The following is a 17,950-nucleotide window of genomic DNA, read 5'->3' as shown; positions in this document are numbered from 1 at the left end:
TCCTGATACGCCGTCGTATCTCTGAGTTCGGCCGGTCGTATCTATGCGCCTGATTCATAGAATCAGTTACGCATAGATTTCCCTAAGATCCGCCAGGTGTAAGTGACTTACACTGTCGGATCTTTGGCTGCAATTCCAGGCCGGCCGCTAGGTGGCGCTTCCATATCTTTTACGCGTAGGATATGCAAATTAGCATTTACGCCGATTCAGAAATGAACGACCGCCCGGCGTTTTTTTTTTACGTCGTTTGCGTTCGGCTTTTTTCGGCAGAAAGTTACCCCTGCTATAGCAGGGGTAAGTGCGGCGTATCCTATGTTAAGTATGGCCGTCGTTCCCGCGCCAAATTTTCTATTTTTTTACGTCGTTTGCGTAAGTCGTTCACGAATACAGCCGGACGTAATTTACGTTAACGTCGAAACCAATGACGTCCTTGTGACGTCATTTGGAGCAATGCACGCTGGGAAACTTTGTGGACGGTGCATGCGCTGTTGGATCGGCGCGGGGACACGCCTGATTTAAATAGTACACTCCCCCTAGCTGCGGAATTTTAATTCCGCCGGGGGATTTACGATACGCCGCCGCATGTTTTGAGGTAAGTGCTTTCTGAATTAAGCACTCGCCTCAAAAACTTGCGGTGGCGGATCGTAAATCATATAGGTTACGCGGATCTAAAGATCCGCTAACCTATCTGAATCCGGCCCACAATCTTTCTCCTCTCCCCTGAGAAAACACACACAGATCCCAGCTCTCGCTCTGTCATGGGTGCCGGCGGTCACCGTGCCTGCAGCGCCTCCCAAGTGTCTTAAAGGGCCGACGCGCAGATGAACATGGGGGGGGGGCGCGCGTAGATGAACATGGGGACATATGATTTTACTGTTACATATGTGGGGAGGACAAGTGTTTTTACTGTGTGGGGACATGTTTTGGACACACTATTGTGGGGACTGTGTGTGTGTACATTGTGTGGGGACATGTGTGGGGACACTGGGCTGGTGATCAGTGTGTAAAAAAGCTGTAAAAAAGCTCATACACACTGACCACCAGCTGGCTGCAGAGATCCACTCTTCTCTCCTCACTGACAGCTTCTGTGTGAGAGCAGATCGCTTAGCAACCGGCTCTCTATTTACATCAGATGACGGCTGTGATTGGACATGGCCGTCATGTGATCAGGAAGGCCAATCACAGAGCCCTCCTGCCGATCAGAGATGCGCCGTGTCCGGGCATCACACGAGCGCATCGGGATCGCACCGCTGCGTGGGCATGCGCCCAATCCCCCTCCTTCTGGGGGACGTTCCTGTACGTCCGCTCAGAAGGAGGAAGCGCCCACCCAGCCGTATATGTGTGCAGTGGCCGGGTGGGAGGTGGACCAGATTTTTGATCTCTCCAGTTTTCGTAAATCAACCCCCCATTGGTCTATGTTGGTGACAACAGTAGACAAACGTGGGAATTGCCATGCAGCCATCTCTGAAGTTTATGTAGGCAGGAGACCGACAGCACCGAGAGTCTTATTTTTTTCAATTTATAGTATTACAGCGCGCGCAGATCACCACGGGGAGGGGCGCGCGCAGATCACCACGGGGAGGGGCGCGCGCAGATCACCACGGGGAGGGGCGCGCGCAGATCACCACGGGGAGGGGCGCGCGCAGATCACCACGGGGAGGGGCGCGCGCAGATCACCACGGGGAGGGGCGCGCGCAGATCACCACGGGGAGGGGCGCGCGCAGATCACCACGCGGAGGGGCGCGCGCAGATCACCACGCGGAGGGGCGCGCAGATCACCACGGGGGGCGCGCGCGCAGATCACCACGGGGGGGGCGCGCGCGCAGATCACCACGGGGGGGGGGCGCGCGCGCAGCTCACCACGGGGGGGGGGCGCGCGCGCAGATCACCACGGGGGGGGGGCGCGCGCGCAGATCACCACGGGGGGGGGGCGCGCGCGCAGATCACCACGGGGGGGGGCGCGCGCGCAGATCACCACGGGGGGGGGGCGCGCGCGCAGATCACCACGGGGGGGGGGCGCGCAGATCACCACGGGGGCGCGCGCGCGCAGATCACCACGGGGGGGGCGCGCGCGCAGATCACCACGGGGGGGCGCGCGCGCAGATCACCACGGGGGGGCGCGCGCGCAGATCACCACGGGGGGCGCGCGCGCAGATCACCACGGGGGGCGCGCGCGCAGATCACCACGGGGGGGCGCGCGCGCAGATCACCACGGGGGGGGCGCGCGCGCAGATCACCACGGGGGGGGCGCGCGCGCAGATCACCACGGGGGGGGCGCGCGCGCAGATCACCACGGGGGGCGCGCGCGCAGATCACCACGGGGGGCGCGCGCGCAGATCACCACGGGGGGCGCGCGCGCAGATCACCACGGGGGGCGCGCGCGCAGATCACCACGGGGGGCGCGCGCGCAGATCACCACGGGGGGCGCGCGCGCAGATCACCACGGGGGGCGCGCGCGCAGATCACCACGGGGGGGCGCGCGCGCAGATCACCACGGGGGGGGCGCGCGCGCAGATCACCACGGGGGGGGGCGCGCGCAGATCACCACGGGGGGGGGCGCGCGCAGATCACCACGGGGGGGGCGCGCGCAGATCACCACGGGGGGGCGCGCGCAGATCACCACGGGGGCGCGCGCGCAGATCACCACGGGGGGGCGCGCGCGCAGATCACCACGGGGGGGCGCGCGCGCAGATCACCACGGGGGGGCGCGCGCGCAGATCACCACGGGGGGGGGCGCGCGCGCAGATCACCACGGGGGGGCGCGCGCGCAGATCACCACGGGGGGCGCGCGCGCAGATCACCACGGGGGGGGCGCGCGCGCAGATCACCACGGGGGGGGGGGGCGCGCAGATCATCACGGGGAGGGAGGCGCGCACAGACGATCATGGGGAGGCGCGCACGAGGATGCACGCGCAGACGAGCATGGAGAGGCGCACGCGCAGATGATCACGGGGAGGCACGCACGCACAGATCACCACGGGGAGGGGCGCGCGCAGATCACCACGGGGAGGGGCGCGCGCAGATCACCACGGGGAGGGGCGCGCGCAGATCACCACGGGGAGGGGCGCGCGCGCAGATCACCACGGGGAGGCACGCACGCGCAGATCACCACGGGGAGGCACGCACACGCAGATCATCACGGGGAGGCACGCACGCACAGATCATCACGGGGAGGCGCACGTGCACAGACGATCATGGGGAGGCGCGCGCGCAGATCGCTTTAGCAAAACGTCCTTTTGGTTGGGGGTTTTCCTCTAAATCCTCAAAAAAGAGAGAGAGAATCTGCAATTTTGCATGGCTTTAGCAACAATCTGATTCTACTTTTTTTTATCTCAGGATGCCATTTCGGAAGGCCGCGCTTCTCCTTCAACGAACACAGCAACTGCTTAGCGACACACAAAGTTCCCAAGTAACACGGCACGCGCATCGCCCCGCTCTCCCCCCCCCCTCAAACCCACCACATTGTTTAGCTCCAATTTAACGCTCCGAGACCCCAGGACTGACAAAAGCCAAAATGAACTGATGCTGGAGGGAGCCCCCCCTCCCCCATGAGCGCGGACGGGGAGGGCGCAGTCGCCGTGTCTTATAAACTGCAGTGACAAACCTTCGCTCCCCGACCGCCGCTTGGGAGGGAGGGGGAACAAAACGCCATTCTCCAAATGTTCAGGTGTCATTTTTTTTTTTTTTTTTCGTGAGAACGGTATTAAAAGAAAAAAAAGCACAACCGCGGCGGGACAGCGCCGTGCCGCTACGACCCTGCAGCAGCTTTCTGTTTATAGGTCACGGGGGCAGTAAATTATTAAAACAGAACGCTGTTTCCGTGCGCGGCGGCGAACGACAATTAACGATTACCGCGAGAGGGGGGGGGGGAGTTCTGTTGGATTTTACGGTTCTCTCCCTCCCCCGGATCTGAGCGCAGCATTATGAAGATGTCAGATTTTTTTTTTAAAACATTTAAAATTCAAATTGTCTTGAGAAGGGATTCATGTGAAATTTATTCGCAGAGACTGATATTTAGCCGGCTGCTATCGGAGACGATTGCTCTTATAGGCGAAGCTTTATTCAACTTTCTAAAGGTTTGAGAACACAAAGGATGACATTTCGGGTGCCGGGCTCGAGTGTGTCATTAAAATGAGATTGAAGCGGGAACATTTGCACTTTCCGCCGAGAAAGCTTGGTTTGTTAGGGAGATGGCGGCCGCGGCGGCGGAGGAGGGAAGGGGGGGGGGGGGAGGACGTGTCAGGGAGCCGGAGACTGAGCATCTCCCCTTACTCTCCATTGAAGAGCGCCTGCCTTTAGATAACTGCGGCCCAGAAATAACGACGTGCATTACTCTGACAGTAGAGCTGCACGATTAATCGCCAAGAATCGTTATTGCGATCTTTTTCCCGTTGAGATTCTTGACACAGGGTTTCACAATCTTTGACATGAAAATACATTTTCTCTCTGCACTTTTGGCTGAGAGCAGAGAGGAAATTCTTTGCATACTAAAGTCAAAGTCTGGGCAATCTGCCAAGTTTTGAAAACATTCTTTATCAGTGGAAAGTTAAGTCTAAACATTGTATCACATTGACTATTACATCAAAGGAATAAACTTCTGGATGTAAATTAGGAACGTTTAGGAACGGCGGCTCTCCTGACAGGGGGGGGGGGGGGGGGGTTCGCGCTGATTGTTTATCAGCGCAGCCCCCCCATCGGATCGCCACACTGGACCACCAGGGAAGCCCACACTAGACCACCAGGGAAGCCCACACTAGACCACCAGGGAAGCCCACACTAGACCACCAGGGAAGCCCACACTAGACCACCAGGGAAGCCCACACTAGACCACCAGGGAAGCCCACACTAGACCACCAGGGAAGCCCACACTAGACCACCAGGGAAGCCCACACTAGACCACCAGGGAAGCCCACACTAGACCACCAGGGAAGCCCACACTAGACCACCAGGGAAGCCCACACTAGACCACCAGGGAAGCCCACACTAGACCACCAGGGAAGCCCACACTAGACCACCAGGGAAGCCCACACTAGACCACCAGGGAAGCCCACACTAGACCACCAGGGAAGCCCACACTAGACCACCAGGGAAGCCCACACTAGACCACCAGGGAAGCCCACACTAGACCACCAGGGAAGCCCACACTAGACCACCAGGGAAGCCCACACTAGACCACCAGGGAAGCCCACACTAGACCACCAGGGAAGCCCACACTAGACCACCAGGGAAGCCCACACTAGACCACCAGGGAAGCCCACACTAGACCACCAGGGAAGCCCACACTAGACCACCAGGGAAGCCCACACTAGACCACCAGGGAAGCCCACACTAGACCACCAGGGAAGCCCACACTAGACCACCAGGGAAGCCCACACTAGACCACCAGGGAAGCCCACACTAGACCACCAGGGAAGGGCAAAAAAAAAAAAGGGGGGGCAATAAAAAAAGTCAGTAAAATAAAAAAAGGGCAGTAAAAAAGATGCCAATCAGTGCCCACAAATGGGCACTGACTGGCAACATGGAAACATCAGTGCCACCCCACAGTGTCCATCAGTGCCCAGTGCCCACCTATCAGTGCCCATCTGTGCCACCCATAAGTACCGCCCATGAGTGCCACCTCATCGCTGATCATCAGCGCCACCTCATCGGTGCCCATCAGCGCCACCTCATCGGTGCCCATCAGCACCACCTCATCGGTGCCCATCAGCACCACCTCATCGGTGCCCATCAGCACCACCTCATCGGTGCCCATCAGCACCACCTCATCGGTGCCCATCAGCACCACCTCATCGGTGCCCATCAGCACCACCTCATCGGTGCCCGTAATTGAAAGAGAAAATTTACTTATTTACAAAAAAATGAACAGAAAAAAATAGAAACTTTATTTTTTTCAAAATTTTTAGTCTTTTTTTAGTTGTTGCGCAAAAAGAAAAAAAAATTGCAGAGGTGATCAAATATCACCAAAAGAAAGCTCTATTTGTGGGGGGGAAAAGGACGCAAATTTTGTTTGGGTACAGTGTAGCATGACCGCGCAATTGTCATTCAAAGTGCGACAGCGCTGAAAGCTGAAAATGGGCTTGGGCGGGAAGGTGCGTAAGTGCCCCCCGGTATGGAAGTGGTTAAAGAGGGAAGACTAAAAGAATTTGCAAAAAAGCTGCTATGTTTGGGAATTGCATATTGGGAAACTTAAAGGGGTTTTAAAGGTACAATTCTTTTTTCTCCTAAATAGCTTCCTTTACCTTAGTGCAGTCCTCCTTCACTTACCTCATCCTTCCATTTTGCTTTTAAATGTCCTTATTTCTTCTGAGAAACCCTCACTTCCTGTTCTTCTGTCTGTAACTCCACACAGGAATGCAAGGCTTTCTCCCTGGTGTGGAGTGTTGTGCTCGCCCCCCTCCCTTGGACTTAGGGTGACCACCAGAGGCGGCTCTTTAATTAGGTGGTCGCCTAACCCCTTCATTGTGTCAGTGGGCACAATAAATAACCCCTGCATTGTATCAGTGGGCACAATAATAACCCCTTCATTGTATCAGTGGGCACAATAATAACCCCTTCATTGTATCAGTGGGCACAATAATAACCCCTTCATTGTATCAGTGGGCACAATAATAACCCCTGCATTGTAGCAGTGGGCACAATAATTACCCCATCATTGTGTCTGTGGGCACAATAATAACCCCTTCATTGTATCAGTGGGCACAATAATAACCCCTTCATTGTATCAGTGGGCACAATAATAACCCCTTCATTGTATCAGTGGGCACAATAATAACCCCTGCATTGTAGCAGTGGGCACAATAATTACCCCATCATTGTGTCTGTGGGCACAATCATAACCCCTTCATTGTATCAGTGGGCACAATAATAACCCCTTCATTGTATCAGTGGGCACAATAATAACCCCTTCATTGTGTCAGTGGGCACAATAATAACCCCTGCATTGTATCAGTGGGCACAATAATAACCCCTGCATTGTATCAGTGGGCACAATAATAACCCCTGCACTGTGTCAGTGGGAACAATCATAACCCCTTCATTGTGTCAGTGGGCACAATAATAACCTATGCATTGTATCAGTGGGCACAATAATAACCCCTTCATTGTGTCAGTGGGCACAATAATAACCCCTGCATTGTGTCATTGGGCACAATAATAACCCCTTCATTGTATCAGTGGGCACAATAATAACCCCTTCATTGTATCAGTGGGCACAATAATAACCCCTTCATTGTATCAGTGGGCACAATAATAACCCCTGCATTGTGTCCTTGGGCACAATAACCCCCAGAATTGGCATCAGTGGACATAATAGCTTCATTATGTTATTGGGCACATAAATAACCCCAGCATTGATATCAGTGGGCACATCAGTGGGCACAACAAACCCCAGCATTGGTATGGACCTTGCTTTGTGCACTGGTGGGCAGTCATGTTGGAATAGGAAGGAGCCGTCTCCAAACTGTTCTCACAAAGTTGGGAGCATGAAATTGTCCAAAATGTCTTGGTATGCTGACGCCTTAAGAGTTCCCTTCACTGGAACTAAGGGGCCAAACCCAACCCCTGAAAAACAACCCCACACCGTAATCCCCCCTCCACCAAATGATTTGGACCAGTGCACAAAGCAAGGTCCATAAAGACATGGATGAGTGAGTTTGGGGTGGAGGAACTCTAGAGTCCTGACCTCAATCCGAACACCTTTGGGATGAATTAGAGCGGAGACTGCGAGCCAGGTCTTCTCATCCAACATCAGTGCCTGACCCCACAAATGTTCTTCTGGAAGAATGGTCAAACATTCCCATAGACACACTCCTCAACATTGTGGACGGCCTTCCCAGAAGAGTTGAAGCTGTTATAGCTGCAAAGGGCGGGGCCAACTCAATATTGAACCCTACGGACTAAGACGCCATTAGAGTTCATGTGCGTGTAAAGCAGGGCTCGACAAATCCCGGTCGCCAGGACTAGTGTCCTGGCGACTTAGCTTGGAAGGTGGGCAAAAAAAATGTTTTTTTTGTGAGCTGGCGCCATCTGGTGGTGAGCCGTTGGTATTACAAGTTATTACCACCAGATGTGTAAGCTGGCTCCATCTGGTGGTGGCCGTTGGTATTACAAGTTAAGCATTACAAGTTAAACAGCAATTCTAATGTCATTTTTCACTGCCATCTTCTTCCCTCTAATTAGAACCCCCAAACATTATATATATTTTTTATCCTAACACCCTAGAGAATAAAATGGCGATCGTTGCAATACTTTCTGTCACGCCGTATTTGCGCAGCGGTCTTACAAGCGCACTTTTTTGGGAAAAAATTACACTATTTTTAATTTAAAAATAAGACAACAGTAAAGTTATCCCCATTTTTTTTTTTATATTATGAAAGATAATGTTACGCCGAGTAAATTGATACCCAACATGTCACGCCTCAAAATTACATCCGCTCGTGGAATGACGACAAACTTTTACCCTTTAAAATCTCCATAGGCGACGTTTAAAATATTCTACAAGTTGCATGTTTTGAGTTACAGAGGAGGTCTAGGGCTAGAATTATTGCTCTCGCTCTACCAATCGCGGCGATACCTCACATGTGTGGTTTGAACACAGTTTACATATGCGGGCGCTGCTCACGTATGTGTTCGCTTCTGCGCGCAAGCTCGTTGGGACGGGGCGCGTTTTCTGGCTCCTAGATTCCAAGCAAATTTGTCAACCCCTGGTGTAAAGGCAGGCGTCCCAATACTTTTGGTAATATAGTGTGTGCATTTCGTCTTCATTCTTTGCCTGGAGTTCAGCGTTAAAGAACGGAATATAAAATTCCAGCGCTGACTTTGTGGCGGAATGCTCCTATTCCCGCTCTGCACATTGGTATGGACCGCTCTCTCCATCCAACGAACATTATCTGCACCTCCGCAGAGGCGAGACCATTTGCATAATTGATTCCATCATTAAAATGTCCTTTCTACTGTATTAGGAAATATACAGTGTGCTAATTGCTCTTCATTAGGAAGCCACGCTCGGCTCCCCGCTGCCCTGCTGAGTACTTCAGAGATTCCGCGCCGCTCACACGACCCGCAGGCCTGTGTGCCACGCTGGGTGTAGAGGGGGGGGGGGGGCTGGATCAGAGCTGGAGGTGGAAGGCAGCAGCTGTGTTATTACACCTGGGGGGGTCAGCTCACCTGATGGGAAGGGACGCTCCCGGCACCAAGGTCAGACAGAGAACGGTTCAGCTTGTCCTGCTGCTCGGTCAGGTACTTCTGGTACAGGTTCAGCATCTCCTGGCACTCCCGGTACTGCTGCTGCATAGGTGGAAGGGACGGTTAAGGAAAAATCTGAAAAGAAGCTTAACATGCGGATCACAACAACAATATGGAACAGCAAATCTAGACAGGCATACACAATGCAATAGTCTTAAAGTGGACCTGTCATCAGGTATAGAATCTATACATGCTCAGTAATGAGTCACTAACACTTGCAGGTATTTCTCTCTCATAGGTACACAGTACTGACAATGTATTAAAATATTAATAAAAATGCCATAAAACTACCCCCTATTTTGTAAACGCTATAACTTTTGCGCAAACCAAACGTTTATTGCGATTTTTTTTTTTACGAAAAATATGTAGAAGAATACGTATCGGCCTAAACTGAGGGAAAAAAAAGTTTTTTTATATATTTTTGGGGAATATTTATTATAGCAAAAAGTAAAAAAATATTCATTTTTTTTTCAAAATTGTCGCTCTATTTTTGTTTATAGCTCAAAAACTAAAAACCGCAGAGGTGATCAAATACCACCAAAAGAAAGCTCTATTTGTGGGGGAAAAAAGGACGCCAATTTTGTTTGGGAGCCACGTAGCACGACCGCGCAATTGTCAGTTAAAGCGACGCAGTGTCGAATCGCAAAAAGTGCTCTGGTCTTTGACCAGCAATATGGTCCGGGGGTTAAGTGGTTAAAACAAAAGCTCTTCCAGTGCCGATTCCGGCTCTGTGACTGGCCGGAGCTGCGATGACATCACCCCTGCTTATAGGAGCCGCCGGTCATGGCACAGGGCTCTGAAGAAACGGCACGGGTTGCCGTTCCTTCAGAGTGCATGCACCAGTAATGTCACTGGCTGCATGTAATGTAAATATCTCCTAAACGGCACACGTTTGGGCGATATTCATACTACCTATAGATAAGACTTATTATAGGTAAACGTGAGAGATGGAAGTTCACTTCCACATGAATGCCGAGAGGCCACATATATGCGTACCAGAATGTAAACAAAGCTGTGTGGAGAGCGTGCGCGTTCCTGGCACAGGTACCGGCGGAAAGCTCCCAATCTCTACCTGCGATCGGGAGCTTTCCGATCATGCAACAGCAAAATAAGGGGGGGGGGTCACATCATTGGAAACCCCACCCCCTGCATCAAAAACCTTGGGAGGCGCCAGCGTCAGGGGATGAAGTATATTTAAACCCTCACCTTGTAAAACAACCCGTTCCATTTAAAAAAACGAGATGAAAGGGAAATTATTTGCGTATAGATATAAAAACTCAAAATACAGTGGAACCTCGGTTTATGAGTAACGTGGTTAACTAGCATTTTGAAAGACAAGCAACTTATTTTTTTTTAAAATTCTGACTTGATTTGCAAGTGTTGTCTCGCAAAACAAGCAGAATTCAAGCTAATGGGGCCTGCAGTACCGCATTTAGCCTGAGGTGGGGGGCACCAGAGCCGCTTGGAAATGCCCAGTTCCCGGGTGTTTCCGAGGTCAGCCGAGCTGTCCTCGGGCCTTTCCGACCGTTTCCGGGGCTCTACGGCAGGGATATGCAATTAGCGGACCTCCAGCTGTTGCAAAACTACAAGTCCCATCATGCCCTCTGCCTCTGGGTGTCATGCTTGTGTCTGAGAGTCTTGCTATGCCTCATGGAACTTGTAGTTTTGCAACAGCTGGAGGTCCGCTAATTGCATATCCCTGCTCTATGGCATCCCCCCACCACTGGCCACATGCAGTATTGCATGCAATTGAAGTCGATGCGGAACCAATTATTTTCGTTTCCATTGACTTCTATGGGGAAACGCGCTTCGATTTGCGAGTACTTTGGATTACGAGCATTCTCCTGGAACAGATTATACTCGTAATCCGAGCTTCCACTGTAACTCCCCCCCCCCCCTTTCTAAAAGTGAATGAATGAATGAATGACTTGTATAGCGCCACACATGCGAACTGAATCGCCTCTAGGCGCTTTTTGCAGCCAGTGTGTTCCTGGCTGGTGCGGTCATTTTACCCTGTACGATCTTTACAAGCTTTGGACACACAGTAGTACACACATATATACTGGGCCAATTTGGCCAGGATCCAATTAACCTACCAGCATGACTTTGGAGTAAGTGATCACATTTCCTCTGTACTCAGCTGCATAAGAGCTGGGGGAAGGAGAAACAGCAGCTCACTAGTCCTCCCAGTGAATGGCTGTACAGGGACGGGGGACAAGTCAGATCATTGGAAGAGAGCAGGCTGAGCTTCCCAGCATAGCTAAAGAACTGACCACAATGTGCTCTCCGGCCTGGCATGGTCAGTTTTTAATAGGAAAGCAGAGGGACTGGCAAAAACACATGCAGTGGATGGGGCAAGCTTCTTTCCACAGAAACATACCCATTTTTTCCACATTTCACTTCCCAAAGCGAAGCAAGCGATGTAGTTTATACAAGGAGTGCGTTATAAATATTTTTTTTATACCAGGCCTGCTTTGAGAGTAAATCACACAGTAAGCAGAGGCGATGCAGAGGCGATGCAGAGGCGATGCAGGGGGCTCTTCACATCCTCCCAATCTGACAGGTGGAATAGAAGACGCGGCAGCTCCATGGGAGGTAAACAGCACGCTAAGCTGTATCGCCTGCGTCCCCCCCGGCGGGAACGCGTCTAAGGCGAGCGCTGCCTTTTTTCGCAGCGCTCTCCTTAATTTCATGTTTGCAACAAATTTTCGAATGTAAAAAAATAAAAAAAAAGTAAAAAAACAAATAAAATGAACGCGGCGTAATTCAGCTGTCATTTCCTCCAATTGCTCATAATTGTAACTATAAAAAAGATAATTTTCAGCCATATGTGCATCTGTACAGACAGCGAGTGGACAATTCCACCGAGAGGCTCGCTGAACCAAACGCGCCCTCTGGTGGCCAGAGTTCAGCATTGAGCCGAACAAGGCGAACGGGAGGAGTCGGTTTGGGGAGAAAAAAAAAAAAAAAAAACTACACACAAAAAATAAATAAAAAAAACAACAAAGAATTGATTTTAATGTGAGAATTACGCTTCAAAAGCGGCTTTCATCACTTGCGCGGTGATGTATGCAAAACATCTCGGGGGTTTGGAGATGAAGGAGAAAGTAGAAGAACGGTTTGATGGAGAACAATGGGGTGTATTTTAGCAGCTGGAAGGCCTGCAGTCGCCTGGACCTGTAAACAGAGCAATCTATACACAGCAGCTGCTGCTTATGCTGGGCTGAGAGATAGTTATCCACTTAGATCTACAGAGATTGCGTTTTATCTCGCTTGCAGCTGGTACCGTTCGCCCATTTCCTGGCGATGTGGCCGGGGGCCCGCGTTTGTCTACAGCCGCCGCAGCGGTTCCATGTCCAGCTGCTGACATCCAGCGCACATCTGGGTCCAGCTGCTGACATCCTACGAGCATCTGTGCCCAGCGCCTGTGTCCTGCCCAGGACCCGGCCATTGTGCAAACAGTCCTGACAGATGCCAGTAGGTGGCGATGGAGAGCTATGATGGCACCCACACTTGGGCCCCTTTCACTCTAATAGCTGGATTCACGTATGTGGGCGCATCCTTGCGGCGGCGTAGCATATCGTATTTACACTACGCCGCCGTAAGTTAGCAAGGCAAGTGCTGTATTCACAAAGTACTTGCCTGCTAAGTTACGGCGGCATAGCGTAAATGCGGCGGGCGTAAGCGCGCCTAATTCAAATTTGGCTGAGGGGCGTGTTTTATGTTAATGGGGGTGACCGGACGTGATTGACGTTATTTACGAACAGCGCATGCGTTGTCCGTGTACATATCCCAGTGTGCATTGCGGCAAAGTACGCCGCAAGGACGTATTGGTTTCGACGTGAACGTAAATTACGTCCAGCCCTAATCACGGACGACTTGCGCAAACAACGTAACATTTTCAAATTTCGACGCGGGAACGACGGCCATACTTAACATTGGCTGCGCCACCTAGGGGGCATGTTTATCTTTAGGCGGCCTATCTCTTACGGAAACGGCGTATATTTACTGCGTCGGCCGGGCGTACGTTCGTGAATAGGTGTATCTAGTGATTTACATATTCTACGCCGGCCGCAATGGAAGCGCCACCTAGCGGCCAGCCTAAAAATTACACTTTAAAGCGGATGTGCCACGGGGAAAAAATATTAAAAGCCAGCAGCTACAAATACTGCAGCTGCTGACTTTTAATACATGGACACTTACCTGTCCTGGAGTCCAGCGCTGATCGCAGCAGAGCACGAGCGATCGCTCGTCTCTCTGCTGCTCCCCCCTCCATCTACGCTCAGGGAACCAGGAAGTGAAGCGCTGCGCTTCACTGCCCGGTTCCCTACGGCGCATACGCGAGTCGCGCTGCGCCCGCCGATTGGCTCACACGCTGTGTGCTGGGAGCCGAGTGTTCCCAGCACACAACGGGCGACAGACGGGATGTGACGGAATGCCCGTCTTTCGCCCGTATCGTGTGGCCGGAAGTGGGTGCAAATACCTGTCTTTAGACAGGTGTCTGCACCCCCCTCCCCCCTGAAAGGTGTCAAATGTGACACCGGAGGGGGGGGAGGGTTCCGATCAGCGGGACTCCACTTTAGGGTGGAGAACGGCTTTAAGATACGACGGCGTAGGAGAATTACGCCGCTCGTATCTTAGCCTAATTTAAGTGTATCTGGTTACCAGAATACGCTTAAATTTGCGTCGGCGCAGATTCTGACTTAGGCTGGCATATCTACTGATACGCCAGCCTAAGTCTATGTGAATCTGCCTATAAGACTTCAAAGATCGTGCGATTTTACGGCCACAATTTTGCCCACGATATCAGGGAATGCCTGTGTCACACGCATTAAAGTTGGACCAAAGTCGCACAGATAAGAATGGTACTCATTGGAAATCGTGGGGTACGATTTGTCGTGTGACTTTGCAGTCCCAAGCCGCGGGAAAAGTCGCAGCACAGTGGTGTAGTGAGTAGCACTTTTGCCTAGCAGCAAAAGGGTCGCTGGTTCGAATCCCGACCACGACACCATCTGCCTGGAGTTTGCATGTTCTCCCTGTGCATGTGCGGGTTTCCTCCGGGTACTCCGGTTTCCTCCCACACTCCAAAGACATGCTGGTAGGTAAATTGGATCTTGTCCAAATTGGCCCAGTATATATATGTTTATCTGTGTGTATGACTGTGTGTCCCAAGCGTGTCATGATCCTACGGGGTAAAATGACCGCACCAGCCAATCAGACTCAGGCTGGAAAAAGCTCCCAGAGGCGATTCAGTTCGCATGAGTTGCGCTATACAAGTCATTCATTCATTCATTCGTGTGAAAGGGGCCTAAGGGCTCACTCACACAAACGCCCAAGGAGACGCTAAAACCAGGAGACTAAACACTAATATGTAGCCACTCAGGACTGTACGCATGCTGCTGCACTGTGCTTCGCATGACCAATCTCCAATGCTGCGTACACACGATCATTTTTCAGCATGAAAAAAAACGTAGTTTTTCGGCATGTCCAAAAAACAACGTTTTCCCAACTTCATCATTAAAACGACGTTGCCTACACACTATCGTTTTTAAAAAATGCTCTAGCAAAGCGCAGTGACGTACAACACGTACGACGGCACTTCAAAGGGGAAGTTACATTCGCCTTGGGCCTGCTTTAGCTAATTCCGTGTTAGTAAAAGACGATTCGCGCTTTTCTGTCTGTTACAGCGTGATGAATGTGCTTACTCCATTATGAACGGTAGTTTTACCAGAACGAGCGCTCCCATCTCATAACTTGCTTCTGAGGATGCGCTGGTTTTTAACCTCGTTTTAGACCACACATGACCATTTTTTACAACCCGAAAAACGACATTGTTTAAAACGTTGTTAAAAAATGCTGCATGGTCGAATTTTTATTTTTTTGGTCGTTTTTCAGAACCTGAAAAATGGTGTGTAGCCCACACACCATCATTTTAAATGACGTTTTTGAAAAAAGTTTTTTTTTCATGACGAAAAATGATCGTGTGTACGCAGCATTAGGCTCGATTCACATCTATGCAAGTTGCTTTTGAGCATTTCTGCAGCGCGTTTTGCGGTGCTTGCCGCAATTTTGGACACGCAATTTTTTATTTCTTTTTTACACTGTATGTAGCTGGTTGCTAAGGAGGGGGCCAGAAAGCCGACCACCGCGTCCTTAACAACCGATAAGTCATCAGCTGTCAGCGGGCTTCCCGCTGAATGTAAAAAAAAAAAAAAAAAGAATTAGCGGCAAAAAAATTTAATAAAAAAAAATAAAAAATAAAAAAAAAAAGTGTGGGGTTTCCCCAGGTCCATGCCAGGCCCTTGGGTATAGTATGGATTCGGAGGGCCCCCCCCAAAAAAAGCAAATTGCAGCAAAATCGCGGTACATGCAAAACGCTGCATTTCGCTGGAACAAAGTCACTGACCCTTTCCAAAAACGCAGAGGCACAAAAATGCATTGATGTGAACATATTCTATAGGATCCCATGTTAAAAATTTTTCCTGCATTTCTGCAAAATGCACCAAAAAACACATTTGTGTGAATAGAGCCCAAGTTCTAATTTTGCTCAGAGCAGAGATCTAGGACTCTCAGCCACCGCTCTGCTCAAATGCTCACTGGGAGTACCAGGGCAGGGGAGGGCGTTAACCTGTAGGGGCGCTGACGGGGTTTAAGTGTGTCCTAGGGAGTGATTCTAACTATTAGGGGGCGTGGCTACAAGTAACGCGTCACTGATCTCTGCTCCCGATGAGAGGGAGCATTCGATCAGTGACATGTCACTAGGAAGAACGAGGAGATGTTTTGTTTACACTGACATCTCCCCGTTCTTCAGTTCTGTGACCCGATCGCAGGACACCGGTGGACATCAAGTCCGCGGGTCCCGCAGCCACACGGCGGCAAATTTAAGGAGCCGTACCTGTACGCCCAGCTGTGCCATTCTGCCGACGTAAATCTGCGTGCAACGTCCTTTAACTACTTGCCGACCAGCCGCCGTCATTCTACGGCGGCAGGTCAGCTCTCCTGGGCGAGAGCACGTAGTATAACGTCAGCTCTTAGAGCGGCCACTAGGGGCGCGCACCCCCGACTCCCGTGCGTGTGCCCGGCGGGCACGATCGCCGCCGGGCACACGCGATCGCTCGTTACAGAGCGGGGACTGGGAGCTGTGTGTGTAAACACACAGCTCTCGGTCCTGTCAGCGGGGGAAATGCTGATCTTCGGTTCATACAATGTATGAACAGAGGATCAGTGTTTCCCCTAGTGAGGCCACCCCCCCCCCCCACAGTAAGAACACACCCAGGGACATACTTAACCCCTTCCCTGCCCCCTAGGGTTAACCCCTTCACTGCCAGTGGCATTTTTATAGTAATCAATGCATTTTTATAGCACTGATCGCTATAAAAATGCCACTGGTCCCAAAAATGTGTCAAAAGTGTCCGCCATAATGTCGCAATACCGAAAAAAATCGCTGATCGCCACCATTACTAGTAAAAAAAATATATTAATAAAAATGACATAAAAATACCCCCTATTTTGTAAACGCTATAACTTTTGCGCAAACCAATCAATAAACGCTTATTGCGATTTTTTTTTTACGAAAAATAGGTAGAAGAATACATCTCGGCCTAAACTGAGGAAAAAAAATGTTTTTTTATATATTTTTGGGGGATATTTATTACAGCAAAAAGTAAAAAATATTCATTTTTTTCAAAATTGTCGCTCTATTTTTGTTTATAGCGCACAAAATAAAAACCGCAGAGGTGATCAAATACCACCAAAAGAAAGCTCTATTTGTGGGAAAAAAAAGGACGCCAATTTTGTTTGGGAGCCACGTCGCACGACCGCGCAATTGTCAGTTAAAGCGACGCAGTTCCCGAATCGCAAAAAGTGCTCTGGTCTTTGACCAGCAATATGGTCCGGGGGGTAAGTGGTTAAAAAAAAAAGGATTTTTGTACTCACCGTAAAATCCATTTCTCTGAGTTCATAGACGGACACAGCCTTCATTGACCTTAGGGCCATCTCCTGGTAGGAAGAAGCATAACCCTAAGGTCAAAGGCTGCTGTGTCCGTCTATGAACGAAAGAGAAAAAAGGATTTTTGTACTCACCGTAAAATCCATTTCTCCGAGTTCATAGACGGACACAGCAGCCTTTGACCTTAGGGTTATGCTTCTTCCTACCAGGAGATGGCCCTAAGGTCAATGAAGGCTGTGTCCGTCTATGAACGAAAGAGAAAAAGTATTTATTTCTATAAAACACCCAATCACATTTCTTTAGAAATTTAAGCCAATATGTATTCTGCTACATATATTTGTTGAAAAAAAATCCCAATATGAAGCGTATATTTATTGGTTTGCGCAAAAGTTAGAGTCTACAAACTATAAGATATATACTGGAATTTTGATTTATTTTATACAAGTAATGGTGAAAATCAGTGACTTATAGTGGGACTGCGTTATTGTGGTGGACAATCTGAAACTTTGGGGGAACCAGTGACACCAATACAGCGATCAGTAGTAAAAATATTTGCCGTGTATAGAGCCCCCCCTCTATACACGGCACATATAAAGAGACTTTCTGCTTTTGCTCTGAACGATCTCTCAGCAGCACAGCAACGTAGTGCCGCGAGGTCCGTCTACAGCGTACGATCCATCTGGCCAGGAATTTACAGCCACGCTTCCTCACCTAAGTGACTGTTTGGCTCCGGCATAGACCTATCACTTCGGCGCCGTA

The 17,950-nt window shown here is 50.6% G+C and overlaps 1 protein-coding gene across 1 annotated transcript in view; it reads right to left on the bottom strand.

Annotated features, from left to right (window-relative positions):
* Positions 1 to 17,950, bottom strand: part of KIAA1328 (KIAA1328 ortholog) — a 208,757-nt gene that overhangs the window by 104,061 nt on the left and 86,746 nt on the right. The window contains exon 6 of the mRNA XM_040336054.1: positions 9,166 to 9,293. Within this exon, the coding sequence (XP_040191988.1) occupies positions 9,166 to 9,293 (128 nt within the window). The remainder of the gene's footprint in view (positions 1 to 9,165; positions 9,294 to 17,950) is intronic.

The sequence above is a fragment of the Rana temporaria genome, chromosome 1, assembly GCF_905171775.1.
Source record: "Rana temporaria chromosome 1, aRanTem1.1, whole genome shotgun sequence".
Lineage (NCBI taxonomy): Eukaryota > Metazoa > Chordata > Amphibia > Anura > Ranidae > Rana > Rana temporaria.
Note: the sequence above shows the minus strand (reverse complement) of the source record. Positions and strands in the feature narration are given on the sequence as shown.